The sequence below is a fragment of the Rhododendron vialii genome, chromosome 2a (assembly GCF_030253575.1).
Source record: "Rhododendron vialii isolate Sample 1 chromosome 2a, ASM3025357v1".
In the NCBI taxonomy this organism is placed as follows: domain Eukaryota; kingdom Viridiplantae; phylum Streptophyta; class Magnoliopsida; order Ericales; family Ericaceae; genus Rhododendron; species Rhododendron vialii.
In genome coordinates this window covers 13754938-13770417 of record NC_080558.1, presented here as the reverse complement: position 1 = coordinate 13770417, position 15480 = coordinate 13754938, and the positions used below count along the sequence as shown (strand labels likewise).

The 15480-nt window shown below is 37.5% G+C and overlaps 1 protein-coding gene across 34 annotated transcripts in view; it reads right to left on the bottom strand.

The window, feature by feature from the left end:
* LOC131316921 (probable LRR receptor-like serine/threonine-protein kinase At1g07650) overlaps window positions 1-15480 on the bottom strand; it is a 137499-nt gene extending 122019 nt beyond the window's left edge. For 11 of the 34 annotated variants that reach the window (XM_058346453.1, XM_058346452.1, XM_058346454.1 and 8 more), the window contains exons 1-12: window positions 15287-15476; window positions 14205-14370; window positions 6291-6362; window positions 6127-6195; window positions 5967-6038; window positions 5678-5749; window positions 5498-5572; window positions 5342-5410; window positions 5180-5251; window positions 4977-5051; window positions 4820-4888; window positions 3247-3309 (exon numbers count right to left, since the gene is read on the bottom strand). In XM_058346453.1, coding sequence (XP_058202436.1) covers window positions 3247-3309; window positions 4820-4888; window positions 4977-5051; window positions 5180-5251; window positions 5342-5410; window positions 5498-5572; window positions 5678-5749; window positions 5967-6038; window positions 6127-6195; window positions 6291-6362; window positions 14205-14370; window positions 15287-15410 — 998 coding nt within the window. In that variant the 5' untranslated portion in view covers window positions 15411-15476. Of the gene's footprint in view, window positions 1-3246; window positions 3310-4819; window positions 4889-4976; window positions 5052-5179; window positions 5252-5341; window positions 5411-5497; window positions 5573-5677; window positions 5750-5966; window positions 6039-6126; window positions 6196-6290; window positions 6363-14204; window positions 14371-15286 lie in introns of all 34 variants that reach the window. The other 23 variants (XM_058346456.1, XM_058346457.1, XM_058346470.1 and 20 more) reach the window with 8 other exon arrangements.

Sequence of the window (15480 nt, the reverse complement as noted above, 5' to 3'; positions counted from 1 at the left end):
GGAAAGCCTAAACAGAAGATAACTTACTAGATACAACAGAAATAGCTGATATAAGAGGACCATAAGTTCCTCTCTTAGGAATAGCTCTTGTCCCTTTTCCAGCCCAATAAAAGCGAATCTCTACAGTATGATTAGTCACAGCTACATTGCTAAAGTTTAGAATCTTTGCCTTGTCAACCCCTCCCGCAGCAGCTTCAATATCAAAATCCTTCCAAGCTAGTTTATCCTGTACGTAACACAAAGCAGTTAAACCAATATAATACAGTTGTAACTCGTACAAAAGCTCACTTATGCTGATATTAGCTACCTGGATATAAATATCAAACAGTCTTCTGCCAAGACTCTTATAGGATGCAGTACTAGTATCTCTGAAAATTATCTCAGCAAAATGAAGGGTCACAGTATAGATCCCATTTGCTAAGCAACGGCCATAATAAGTGAGAGAGAGAGGAGAGAGGCGAGCTCTTATGTACAATTGAGAGTAAGTCATGTTGAGGACAGACACATTTTTGGCTACGTACTCAGTTGTATTGAAGTCCCAGACACGTCCGGTGCTACTAAAACCCCAATACAAAACTCGGTGCATAAATTTCGCTGTGTCTCCTTGGTATTCATCAGCTTCATATGTAGTGTTTCTAATAATGACTTTTTCTCCACCACAATTTATATGCAGTGAATACCGACCTTAACAAAGAAAAATGCTGTCATATAAGAGGGAGAAAAAAGATACACTTAAAAGTATGTTTCATGTACTTAAATGTCCTTTACAACATGAAGGATCAAACAGAAGTAGTTGCCACAAAGTTCCATATCAACAAGGGGGGATTGAATAAGTACATAAAATCGAGCTATGGCATAGAGTTATGAACCAGTGGGCTAGCTCAGTGGCAAACTAAGAAGCACGACCACAGAACCAGGTATGAGAACAGACACAGGACTGGTAATTCTAAAAGATTGTGGACACAGACAGGACACGAAACACGTCTGCAGTAATTTATTTAGTTGTTTCTTATATGAATGTTGTATCCATACACAACCTAAACTAATTTGTATTTGGAAGTTCGTACATTTTACTATTCAGCTAATAAAATTTAATGAGTGTTCTATCAGGTTGAAATTCTTCCATCTATAACGTTTGCCTTTTCTTTCTTTTTTTTAAGTATTATAATTAGCCCCTGTAGACCGTAGTAAGTTTTCGAATCGAAAATTAACCGTTGTCATGTCTAACCCGTGTTTAATATTGGGACACAAGTGCCTAAAGTGTGTCCCCAACGTGTCTGACATAGATATTGTAACTAGTTAGGCATTTCATTGCTTCATATGTGGCCAGAAGGTTGGACTTCTATTCAAGAGGTCTCGGGCACGAATCTCCAATGGTTGGACTTCTATTCAGATTGCTACCCCTGAGCTTGAGCCCGACAATTATCAGGTACATGTGGAAAGTGGGAGATAAAAAAGACAGTTTCAACATATACTTACTTTCTGTACAAGGAGTGTCCAAGCACTCGGCAAAGTCCCTGGGTCCATCCCGTAAATTAAGAAAAAACGAAGAAGCAACAGTATTCAAAACAGTGAGAGAATAAATAGGACACTGCAATGCAGTTCCACTGAGAGTTAGAAACTTACGAGTTGTTCCCATTGGAGAAGCTTCTGAACAAGTTACTAATGTGACAGGGTAAAAAACAGAAGAAAGTAAGGAAAAAGAAGAACAAATTACTATAGAGATTAAATGCAGATACTCTCGGCCTCTCGGGGAGAGGAGGAGAACTTACAGGGTGTCTTTATTACAAGTAGTTGTTGCGTCATCAACGACCTCAGAAAAGTTATTATAGGAAAGATCTATTTGGCTGCATAAAACCATGTGACGCTTGATGAAAAAAAAAATGAATATGGGGATTCGTTGATCCCGGACTAATCGTATATCGATCACATGCACATGACCGGACGAAGAAACGGGCCTACCCGCCACATGACAAATGCAGACCATAGTCATAATGCATGCAGTCACGACTGGAATCAAGCTAAGATTTTCATTGTAGTGACTGGGAAGATGAAAATTAGCAGTGGCCTCCAATAATGTCCTGAGATGATATGCTTTCAAAAAGATGAACGATGTACATATATGGATTGGATATATAGGCATATGCATTTATGCGTGAAATGCCTGTCTTTGGCTATTGTAGTATCACCCAACTACTTACAAAGAAAAGATTAGAAGCTCAAGCCAATACATATGGACACAGAATTGGGGATGAATAACATACTATCTGCTGTCTCTGGACGTGATCCAAGTTGGGATAGGCCCTCTAAGAAAGTTCCTTGTTAGGTACCTGAGAAAGTTCCTTGTTAGGTACCTGATCGATCAATAAGCGACATTGTCTCCAGAGTTAACATGGACATAAAAGTAGCTATTCCAAATGGGTGTTGCATGGGCATACCCCCGCAGCAATCACTATGGGTATATATTAGGATATACATTTCATGTACCCGGAACATGTGCATAAGGACCATCTGAAGTACCAGACTACCAGTACACAGAACGTATCCGAGATGGGTACGACATGTTTGTTTAAGTACCCGTGCTGCATGGATGATGCCACATGAAAGAAGAGCAATATTGCAACTTGACTCGTAGTTTAAGGATTGACGATCAGTATGCAAAGTGAAGGGAATGAAGTGGGATTTTGATGAAACTGTAAGGCTGCTAAGTTAATAATCTATTAGGAAATAGAGTGCGCCCTGGCTTTTGGTGTGCACAAGGCATCGGAAGCATGTTGGTTGGGAGACAAACAAGTTCAATACTTAATTTGTGCCTCTTTTTGAGGTTGTTTCTCGAGAGTTCTCTTTTCTTGATTTTTTTTTTCTTTCATTACATTTCAAGTTGGGTATACCCCCCTATCCTGCCATTTCAGCACATAGTGATCTTTGGCCGAATGATCGATGTTCTAAACCGGATGATCCGGTGAAGGAACGTTTGAAGAGGAGACTTGCCCTTTCTGTTGGAATAGTAGGAAGCCATATTCAATGATGTATCGTCATATAAAGGAGGGATTTCATATTCACACTAGAGATAAGTAACAGATGGTGGTCCAGTCATGCTCATTTCAACATGCTAGGACATTTCTAGTGGCACAACAAAACACAAATTTATGAGAAAGTACTGGAGGCTAAGAAATTTGGACAACTTTGCCCCTAATTGTAGTGTCATTGCTTTTTATCAAAAAAATACTAATTGTCATTACTTACATCCATTGCAAGGCAGCCCCAAAGTTTGGTACATTGCCTTCCAACCTGTTATAGCTTAGGTCCCTGACATGATTCACAAGAAATGTTTAGACCGCCCAAACATTAACATATCAAAATGTAACAATGGTATATCTAATTCATATATATAGTTACTGGTTAGATGATTAAACCATCATATACTTGCATGTAAATAGTGTCATGGCCTGATTATTTATCCCGTTTGATTTCCCTGGAGCATTTTTTGCCAATCAAAAAAAAAAAAAAGGGTTAAGAGGAATTAGATGCGATGGCGATGGAAGGGGAACTGCCTATACCAGTTCCTGTAATAGGTGTTGAAGTTTTAACTTCTAAGCAAATATGTAGCATTTCCTCACACAAATCATGAGAAAGAGCATCTAGATCCACACACAAAAAAAAAAAGGTAAGAACAAGGCTCCAGATCCTTGTTATCTCGTTTTATATTCCTTCTTTATTTATTGTTGTTCTATGCTTTTTCCTAATATCTTACACTTATATAAGGATGGTTCCCCCAAACTTTAATTCAATTTTCATGGTCTATCATAAAAGAGTTGGATGAGTTCATGGCATCTATGCTTAAACCAGAATCAACGTGCTTTCTAAGGTTTAATTGTCTATGCTTTGTCTATTTACTGGTTCTCGATATGATAAATCTGTGATACACTTGCGTGTACTTGATGATATTAGCACTGTTTTCCTATTTAATTTTTTTTATATCAAAGTTTTCTATGTACTTAGTTATGTGCTTTTATGTTTCTTTCACGGATTATATTAGATTGTCATGTGGCTCACTAAAATGATTAGCTTCCAATATACTGACGTTGGTATCCTACAGAATCCACTTCTATATATGGTTCTACCCTTGTACTAAACAACATGAAAATCTACTAGAGGTCTAGAGCAAAGGGGAGCTACCACTACACTTGACATGAAATTGGAAGAGACAAAAAAGAAGACTGCTACAATACTCATTATAGAGAAGCATCCAATGAAAGCGGGAAAAAGAAAGAAAGAAGGCAAGAAAAACAAAAAAAGAAGAAGAAAGAATTATCTAATTGAGGAAAAACATTCATGTTGCACCGCGATTACATATGTGGGAGCTTATAAGTTGATTCCTATAGTTGTGTGGTGATGTGGTCTTTAGTATTCAAATGTGATGCTACCAATTAGATCACAACTTGGATCTCAACAAGTGTTGACTTTTTGTTACCTTCACTAACATAAGTGCTACATTGTTTATTGGTTGCAGACCTAACCTATGGCATTACACCCACAAAGTTGCTACCCCCAGAGGTAACCTTCATTTTACGAACTTCAACATTTAGGGCAAACGCTTTTCAAATTTTATGTCAGTCATGCACTTGATTCTTGCGGTTAGTTTCACCAATTAGGACGCGCAACATCTATTTTGGATTTCCAAGTTCGTTAGTCATTTAAATTATTAATTCGCGAGTCATTTCAATTAGAATCTAAATCTTCCCAGGCGTCCCTGGAATTGAAAATTACTAGGCGGGATTGGGATTTCTCAATAAAAACAAGGGAGTAGAAGAATTACAGGTTTGTCAAAGGCAAACTTCCTAGATAGCCAGGTATTGAACTAGATATATTACAACTCCTCAGCATCCTACAAAACAATTCATGCAAGTGATGTTAATGGAGAGTTCAAGAGTAGCATACTTGAGACCATTTTTACGAATGTTGTTATGACTCACAGCTTTTTCATTTTTGTCATGTCTCCCAGCGGTGGAAAATCTGAAGCCACTCCTCCATTCAAGTCCGTAATCCTTCTGCTTAGAGATCCGATAAACAATAGCGTGCTTTCAGAGATATTTTCCTTGGTTTAAAGGCTTCAATTTTGAGTTTATTGAATTTTTTATTCCTACAAGTATATATGACCCGAAAAGGCTGAACTTACAATTCAGTTAAATTACGCAAAAGAGAAATGTTATGCGGTATTGGCCCTTCAAAACCACTTGCTTCAAGCTCTCTGCAGTGACAATAGAGAAGACTAACTAAAATTGATCAACTTCAGAAACATTCCCTGGAGTGTACGTGCTTAATAGTTAGGAACACTTACAATATTTGAAGTTGTTTCCAACTTTGAAAACTGGGTAACTTTCCTGTGAAGTTGTTACTGCTCAGCCTACTGCATCAAGCCAAGAGTAAAAAACAAAGAAAAGACAAGCTATTGAAGAATAGGGCATATTATTTAATGGCTGATAAATGAACTTACACTTCCCGCAAATTTATCAGGTTGTTTAATAATTCCTTTGGCAGCTTCCCAGTGAGATTGTTAGAATTAAGATTGCTGCAAAGCCCGCACGGGGTCAAAACCAAAGTAACTTTACAGTTTGGTGGTTGGAAATCGAGAGTTCGATAGAGAAATGTGAATTATATCCAAAAGATAACTGACAAATACTGTAGGTTGACAAGATTTCCTAGCTCTGCTGGGACAGGTCCTTCAAACATGCTGCTCTCTAAACTCCTGAAAATAACAACTTCCTTCAAAATTACAGTACATTTTTATCCATGCAACATGTCATTTCTTTTTTGCTACTTTCTGAAGTTCATACACACATGCACCACACACACACACAATATATATATATATATATATATATATATATATATATATATATATATATATATATATATATAGAGAGAGAGAGAGAGAGAGAGAGAGAGAGAGAGAGAGTACGTACAAATTGGTGAGACTGGTAATCCTTCCCAAGTATTTTGGGATTGTCCCTGATAAGCGGTTCTCACTCAAACTCCTACAGCAGTTTCACTTTGCTTATTAAGGAAACAGATGGTATTACAACTGACCAATTACTGCAAAAAGGAAATGCCTATATAACTCACAAAAATTCCAACTTGGTAGAAGTCCATTCAGGAGGAATAGAACCGTTGAGAAAGTTGCGATTGAGAGCACTGCAACAATTGACAGAACTCTCAACATAACGATGAGGCAAATAATCAACAGACATGGAAGATTATGTAAATTAGCTAATTGGAAGCATTCCAACAGAATTGTTAGGTAGGATAAGTTCGCTATTGACTTCGGTAGGACACCAGGAAGATCCTGCCCTCTCAGATATCTGTTGCAGAAAAACAGAAACACGTATTAGATCCAGTAAATCAGTTATTGGTTGAGGGGACTTTACTTTTCCAAACACTTATTTAACCAATGTTATATATTTCACAATCAATGATGAGAAGGAGACAATCTTCCAGCATTGCATAGTTCAGTCTTTAATTAGAGATCCATAGACCTTGTAGGATAAAAAGTAATCTCTGTGCCAAAGTTTAGAAATGCTAATGCACAAAATAACAATAACTAACAGGAAAAATATTAGGAAAAACTGAAGCTAATCACTTCACAGTTCACACCAAGAGCCATGTAAATGTTCAGAACTGCTGGATGTCGTAAACACCTCTAAACCAGCAGTCTATCTAATGTAGGCTTGAAATTCATTTGGAATCCACCTTATTTTTTCCACTTAATAATTCACCAAAAAGGTAATATAAAGTCAGGGGTCGATGCCGAGTTCTTTACATCCCAGTCAGGAACGTCCTTAATTTTCAACCATGTAGGGTGCAGTTCAACTTCCCCTCGGATTTAGAATGGACCTGTTGAACATTTTGGCATTTGAAGCAAAAATCTAATCAGCTGAAAGTAGTAATGCCAGTTCTGCAACTCCATTCTTGCATGACGAGCCACTACATCCCGCTCTAGAAGATCTGGTCGTTTGCTTTTTTCTATACCTTCTCTCGACACCTCACCTTAATTCTCCTTGCCCACTTGGTACCTCCTCTCACCATCACTCATGACAAGAATGGCACCTTTGATGCTATCACAGCCTACCTTGGTTGCGAACACTACAGAGGCTTCATCTCTCCTAAATGGTTGGGGCCTCATTATGCCCTTAACCTATATTACCCCATGCGAAATAGCTAGCTACTTGTGGATTAGTGAGTAGGGTGGATGATGGTACCCCACTAAGACGCCCGGATACAGACATGAAACACTGATATGATACGATATACGATATGGACAAGAGGATACACCACTTTTCAGATAAAAACATCATAGTGGTATCTTATAAGTTTATGTACTAGATAAAAACATCATTTCTATCAAATGAACATAAAACCAACAAAAAGTATTATCATTATGCATATCGCAAATCAACGGTCACTGTGTAATTAATATTCACGGCCTAACCACCAATTGAAAATTTGATCTTTGGACCAAGTTTTAAACATTACATTTTAATCTCTTAATGAGTTCTTCGCGTGTCCCAAGAGTGTCCATACTTGTCCTAGAGTGTCCACAACGTGTCCCAGTAGAACAAATTTAATAAGAAAAATTGACGTGTATTTAGGTGTACGTTGGACATGATCCAGAGGGTGGCGTGGCGTGTGTGGCCAAGCCGCCCGGAAAAATGATTTTTTCCTCTTATTGACTTCCCTTTGTATTTTTTGTTTACAAAAAGGAAAAATGTTGGTTCGTTTGAGAGTCACCACTTGGGTTTTGAAAAGAATTAACCCCGAGAAACCGTTTATTTGAAAAATGTGACTCTTTTGCCCTTTGAAATGGTTTTGATCTAAAAACAGAGAGTTTTGGATTCGGGAGCTAGATTATGAGAGAGAAAGGTTTTGTTTAGAAAAGCACCCCCTCGCCCGATAAAATTGGTCTCTAATAATATTTGTGGGATTTGAAAATCATTTTATTGCTCAACTTTTATGCCACATAAACAATTTATAGCACGTAAACAATTAAACATAACTAGTGTTTATGCCAGAAATAACTAGTGTACTAGTGTTTATATTTCAAAAAGGTGATGCTAGACTAGCATGCTTTAATTCAAAACAGTCTATCATGGCATATGTTATTCTAAAGAGAAAATAGAACTTCATTGCATATTAATTGTCATGAAAAGGAGAAAGGATGAGATTCAAAACAGAACCTGTCCCCCGAAGAGTTTCTGCCGTAAGACAGTAATATGTGCCGCGCGGTAGAGATGTATGGGGTATCAACTTTGATTTTCTTTGAGCATTTAAACCATTTAGGCCCAGGATTGGTACAAGGAACCAGTCTGAGTTTAGTGGCTTCCCCTCAAATTACAGAGACAAATAGTGGATAAAAGATTTAAACCTCTTGGAGCAAAAATCCTTCTTTGGATGGTTGTAGCTATGGTGACTTCTTCTGGAGTGGACTTGAACAGAATCGTAGGCTTTGGTATACTAAAATAACAAGGTGTGAGACTTGCCGTATGGATTTTTCAAAGCATTTTTGAACTATTTTTGGTCTTATTTCTCTCCTTTTCTTCAAAAAAAAAAATGTATATCTTGTCTGATGATAGGGGTGTGTGTGCGCGCGCATGCGCGGATGGGTTTATAGGGTAAATATGGCTTTGAAATCAAGCAAACTTGGCGTGCAAGCCAAGCATTTCGGCCTTCAATTGATTACTGTCTTCCTGACATTTTTGACCAAAAGTTAGTCCCCGTACGGTACTTAAGGTCCACCGTACGGCACATCCAAACCAACTTAAGTTAAGGCGGTTAAAAACTCTACCGTACGGTATATATATGTCCACTGTACGGCATAGTTGACCACCGTATAACTGCTCAACAGGCCGAACTTCGCAAGGCCGCCCCGGACACTTCCAAACTCGGTTTCAAGCGTTCTTTGGACCGTTGGAAAGCTTGTCAAGTGTACTTTCTAACCCAAGTAGTTTGGATCAAAAATCTTTTATACATAAAAAGATATAACAATTTTACCCTCAGGTGGTCGAAAAAGAAGTCGTTTAGGCAAAATCCATGTATCTCCCTCATTTCAAATCGGATTAAGGCTTATTATATATCGATAAAGAGGGTTTTGAATGTACTAAAAGATGGTGGACTCAAACCATAAAAATATGGAAGTTTATTTATGAAAAATGGGCTGAAAGCAGACTAAACCAAAGACCGATGGTGCCACGACGGCCAAAACACATACTCACTCATTCTAAGTGTCACTACTACAAAATGGTATAAAGATCACGGTCCAAAAACTAAAAAGACCTCACTTTTTGTAAAAGCGTAATAAAATGTTATGGACAATAGTTTTAATCTCAGTTATATGAAAAAACTGAGATGGAAAGATTTTTTAATCCCAGTAATCTAGAAAGTGAGATTGTAACTTGAAAAATAGATCTCATTCTCAAAAAATTGAGATTATATATGAAAGAATATATCTCGTTTCGAAAAAAACTGAGATGAAAAGATTTTTTAATCTCAATAATCTAAAAGTGAGATTGTACCTTAAAGAATAGATCTCGTTTTTGAAAAACTGAGATTGTATATCGAGTATAACTCTATGCTCAAAACTCCATTAATTAAGATAATTTAAATTGGGTTTGAACAATAACACAAAGGGCTACAACTTTCATGTTTATCAAAATTTCTAATTTTAATATTTAAAGGTTCAAAATGAAGTTTGAAATATATTTTAATGTTAAACGCATATGTTATATATTAAATATTTCAATTGTATATTGAAAAGTGTGTGTGGTGCAGTTGGTTGAAGCTTCTATGCAAAACTTAAGAGACTTAAGTTCAAAACCCAACAGGATAAATAAAGTGGAATTTTTTCCCTTAGGAAAATGCCAAATTTAATCTCGGTTTTTTCAAAAACCAAGATTATTACTCTCTAAACAACCACAGTTTTATAATCAAACTGAGATGTTAAGCTATTAAATGTCACGGTTTTGTCATTTTTACTCACAGTTTTTATGTTTTTAGTCACGGTTTTAATAAGTTTTAATCACGGTTTTTATCCTGTGGTTAAAAGATAGGGACTTTTAGTTACACCTTGATAGACCACGGTTTTGAATGCGAGATTAAAAATGAAAGATCACACCAGATGACCGAGGTCTCTATCTATTTTTGTAGTAGTGTGTCACTTGGCACCCTCATACCTAGTTCTAAGGTGTTTCCTCACTCTTTTGAGTACAAAGAGCATGGCTTGAAACTTTCAAGGCACGTTTTTATTATTGGGAAGCTTATCAGCCACTTGTCTAGGGTTTTCGAAAGGGTAGTGCTCCAAAAGGTTTAGATCAATCCAAAGGTTTAAATCATGCTTTGTTTATCATCATTGGGGACTTAAAAGGTGTTCGGATTTCCAAATTTGGGTGTCTACAGCATGTCCTGTCCGTGTCCGATTTGTGTTGGACACCGATACGTGAGGGAGGTAGACGTGTCTGTGCATCTTAGTTATCCCAAGGGCTCCACTTCACAAACCGCGTCCACAATATGTCCTAGTAAAACAAATGTAAGTATGTAACAAGAAAATTTTGACATGTATTTAGGTGTGTTTGACACATGTCCGGAGAGTGTTGTGTTGTGTCCATGAGGTATCCCGTGGGCTCCAGTTCACAAACCTATGCCAAGATAGAGAGGTCTCCGCAAGAACGCATAACCCAACCTTGAGCAAGTCACCCGATCCCTAGAAGAGTGAATCGTACTTGTAACCCTGAGATCTCAGCACGCTGTTGTAAGGCTAAGCCCCTCTCCCATATGAAAGGAGACTCCTCCATAAAAGGAGGCTATCTTCTCTTATGTGCACCATAAGCACTGCCCCAGGTGCTACTCTATCCCTCTGCTCTAATGTTGTCCCATCTCTCCATCACACTGGTCCAACGACATCTTAGGCCTAGTTTTTCAAAAAACAAAACTCGACTATTTGGGCTTTTTCTGTTTTATCTTTGTCTTTATTCAAAAAAAATTTGTGTCCGCTAATTAGGGCCAAACTTTTGAGGATTGTTCATTCATATGAATTGAAAAAGTAAAAAAATTACGACCGAAATCCTTTTCACTGCATGACTACAGCACATTGTGCGTAGATATAATTGAATAAAGCAAGAAGAATAAAAATAAAAGAAAAACGCAGCTTCTAATTGAACACTTTTCAAGGCACTTTTAACACATGTAAAACTGAGTTTTCTTTTCTTTTTTTTCCTTTTCCTGCCCATTTGACTGAACTGTTATTAGCATTTTCCTTTTTCATAATACAACATATTGCTACATACATGAGTCTAGGGACACAAACAAGATAAACACACCAAAGGTACTCTGCAGTAGGCCAAATTAGCACTAAAAACTGGAAATTTGTCATTTTGGTGGCTAACAAGAAACGTGATGTAGAAATGTCAACCACGTTGTGTTACGACCTAGAGATTTTATTTATCGTATTAATTATTTTGGCCATTTATTAATTGGAAGTTTTATGGTGTGGATCCTAATTAGCAATTTTCTTTTCTGCGCAACATAGTTACTATGTGCATTATTATTTGTTCGAGGGTGCAGGTATAATTATTAATTTCATTAGTTAGTCTATATCAGTTGGATTTATTCGTTAATTAACTAATTAGCTATAATTTAAGAGAGAACATGGGTTATAGGAGACTAGGGTTTTATATCGAAGTATATCGTTCGTTCGATCGATCGAGAGAGAGAGAGAGAAAGAGAAGCGGAGCAGCCATAGTTGCGAAGGTTTTCAGAGCAGAAATGCTAGGGACAAAGAAAATTTACCCCGAAATTACCCCGAAAAGATCAACTAGTGGTTGAGATTCACTTTGATGTGTGTGACACAATCATCAAAGTGATTCTCAACCATTGATTGCTGTTTTCGGGGTACTTTCGGGGTAAGTTTTCTTTGTACCTAGCATTCCCCTTTTCAGAGTGGTCTCTTATACTCCTGTTCTCAAGCTCGTTCTCGATCTTCTGTCGGGGTAAGTAAGATTATTCTTGTGGTTTTCTTACCTTGGAGTAGTAAAGTCTTTCTCGGGATCAAATTCTTGGGTTTTGCACATTCTGTTTTTGGAGAGATTATTCCATGTCCCCGGTGCATAGCCACGTGGTGCCCCGGGGCTCTCTGCACCACACATTTCAGTGTGGGACACTGAAATGTGTGGTGCAGAGAGCCCCGAGGCACCACGTGGCTATGCCCTTGGGGCATAGTATAATTTTTCCTGTTTTTGGTATTTAATTTACTTGGTGCCATCTGTGCTTTAGGCATGAAGTGGTGTGTGGGTTGGCGTTGTGTGGTGCATGTGCGGCGGTGTGGTGATTGAGTGCAAGAGGCCGGTGATTAGGTGTTGGAGTTGTGGACGATTTTGATAGTAACAGTTGTAGAGGAGTTAAATGGCTTTGGGTTTTGTTCATGTGCTACGTCTACTTCTTAATTTCGTCAGTTATTATATTAGCATATTAGTAATCTGGTTGTGAGGATTGAACTGGGAATTGTTATGGGAAAATTAGATGTAGAAAATAGTGGTATGTGCACGTGGATTAATTGGAGGCATGGAGTTGGGTTATATAATTTTGGTTTGGCACTAACTAGAGTAGTAACTTACATTGGGGTTGGGTAGCTATTGGTACATTATTTCCTAGCTAGTTACATGGTCAGCATAATATTCATATTAGTTAATTATTTTGTAATATTCTTTTGTTCAGGATAACTTCATTATGCGTAGTCGAGTTGCAGTATTTTTGGATCCAGGTGAGTAGTTAAGTATGTTACGTATTTTTGAAAGTTTCCTGTGTCCTTTAAAAGTATTTCCTTCAGAAATTTATATGTATGTTATTCGGAGACTCAAAACTATTTATAAGTTGTTCTATAAATTGGCATGCGATGAATTTTCTGAGATCAATTGTTAATGTTCTTTTTGGTGAGAACTTGGTGGCTATTAATGGGAACATTTATTTTGGAAGTCCAGGGAACTTATTCCTTCTCGTGTTGGTGACCCTGGCCATTGGGGAAAAGACCGTGTTAGGCCGGTGACCTTAATGCTCAACGGCTTTCTTTCACCGGATCGTCTTAGGGAAAAGTACCACGGGTTGCCAACCCTGGTGACTCTAAGTTCGATATTGGATCCAATTTTGATGAGATTTATTTTGGCCATGGTACTGTTTGATTGTAGTTTCCCATTGTTGATGGAGTTATTGTTGTGATCACCACTAAGAATATTTATTTGGTTAAATGCTTCATTGATTAATTTATTATTCTATTGGACACCTTGTATGCCAAATTATGATTTAATGGTAAATTATTTTAATCCTCGCTTTAAACTTTATTTATTATACATACTTGCTATTCACTGAGCTTGTTAGCTGGCGGATTTACTCCGACTTCTCTTTCAGGCAAGTTGGGGAGTTAGAGAAGGACTCTGGTGGCATCTCGGGGATTTCTTTGTTGACCTCCTTAGGGTGTCTCATTCTAGTTTTATTTTAAAAATCGCTTTCACATTTGAAACAATTGTCAGATAACAAATTCTTTTAATTATTGTTGGATTATTGGATATTGTTTGGTTCATGGGATGGTTGTGCCCCATGTTTATGATGAGACATATTTGGCTTTTGATTTGATTAATAATGAAAAAGCGATCATTTGATTTTCGGTTACTTTGATTTATTTAGGCTGCGTGTTCCATGGATTAGTCTCATGGTTCACGGCCGGTCACTTCTCATTTTTGGGGTGTGACACGTTGCTCTAGGGTAGGGTATCATCAAGAGAACTTTGGACCAGCAGCATTTGGTGTGCAGTTAAGTGCTAGGAGAATGGAGGTCTGAACTCCTCTCCCAATATGTTAATCAAACTATTCTAGTATTCAAACATAGCGACTTTCGCTGATAAAAAAAATGTCGCTCTGGTGTGTCGTCTAAATTTGAGACAACATAGTTGATATATGAAAGCTTTCTATCATATTAGTGAGGGTGCGTTCCATTAACTAAAACAAAATTATGTTTTGAACTAAAAGTGATGTATTGTGAGAGAATAACTTGTCTCGTAAAGCGAAAAATAAGTATTTAAAAAAAATAACAACATTAGCGTAACGGGGCTGAGTAATATGCGAGTATGAATTTTGAAGAACATGGAAATTAGAAGGGAAGCATACATGGCGCTGATGTGACATCCATCACCAAGGCAGGTGCAGTTGACAGTACTGTTATACAAGTCGATCTTCACCGGCGTATACCAATTTCCATTTTTATCACATTCGTTCAAACTCAAATTCCAGTCCGTTTTACCCAATTGTTGAGCTATTTCACCAAGAGCTGCCACTGTAGAAACCAAATCATGGTGGCACTTTTGAGTATTTAGAAAAAGACATGACATGGAGAAAAGCTCTATATAATAGTATTGCATAAAGTATTACTCCTACTTGCTAGACATCTTAACACAAAACATGTATACGGCTAGAATTGATGTTCATTGGGGGTTGGGGCAATTTATTCCCAACTCATTGGACACTTTTTTGGAATTGTCCAGTCGACTGAAGGAAAAGAATAATTCCCAAGACATGGTGTTGAAAACAAAAATACTCCTCTCTATTATAACACACACTCAGGGAGCAATGTACACACTCAGGGAGCAATATTATATGATTGAAAGAACATGACATGGAAAAAGCTCTATATAATAGTATTGCATAAACTATTACTCCTACGAGACATCTTTACACAAACATGTATAGGGCTTATATAAAATTGCGTTCAGATTGTAGAAAACTTTTTTTTGGAAGATTGCTGTCATTAATACCATAAAAGTTCCAAGGATCGAAATACAGAGATACAATACACTGAATAACACAGAGGGGCATGCACCCGACTCAACCTAATAACTCCGTAAACAATCCCGAAAAAACAACTAACATCACACAATCTTATGGTATAAGTAGGGCTGTAAACGAACCGAGCAGCTCGCAAGCTCGGCTCGTTTGGTAAACGAGCCGAGCTCTCGGCTCGATTAAAGAGACTCGTTTAGTAAATGACTAAGCTTGACTCATTAAGGCTCGGTTGGCAAAGCTCGGCTCGCCTCGTTTACGGCCCTAACTTAAAAGCATATGTATTAAACCATTTCAAATATACAAAATCATACGACTCTCATCATCTCATCTTGTGCTGAACCTCTTTCTCCTATATTTGAGAGATGAAAATCTAGAATTAAGTACAAACAGAAAAAATGAAAAAACCTTACTTTCATCGCCGGGGATACGTCTAGTTTGTCCCTGTGTTCCACCTGCTCCAAAGCATATCAGTATGAACAATATTACAAGTGGAACAGGAGACCTCATTGCTTTTGGATACATTTGAGTACTCATTAATGGATCATATCGGCGTTCTCAAACAAAACCATATATACAAACTCAAAGCAATCATACATACGAATTA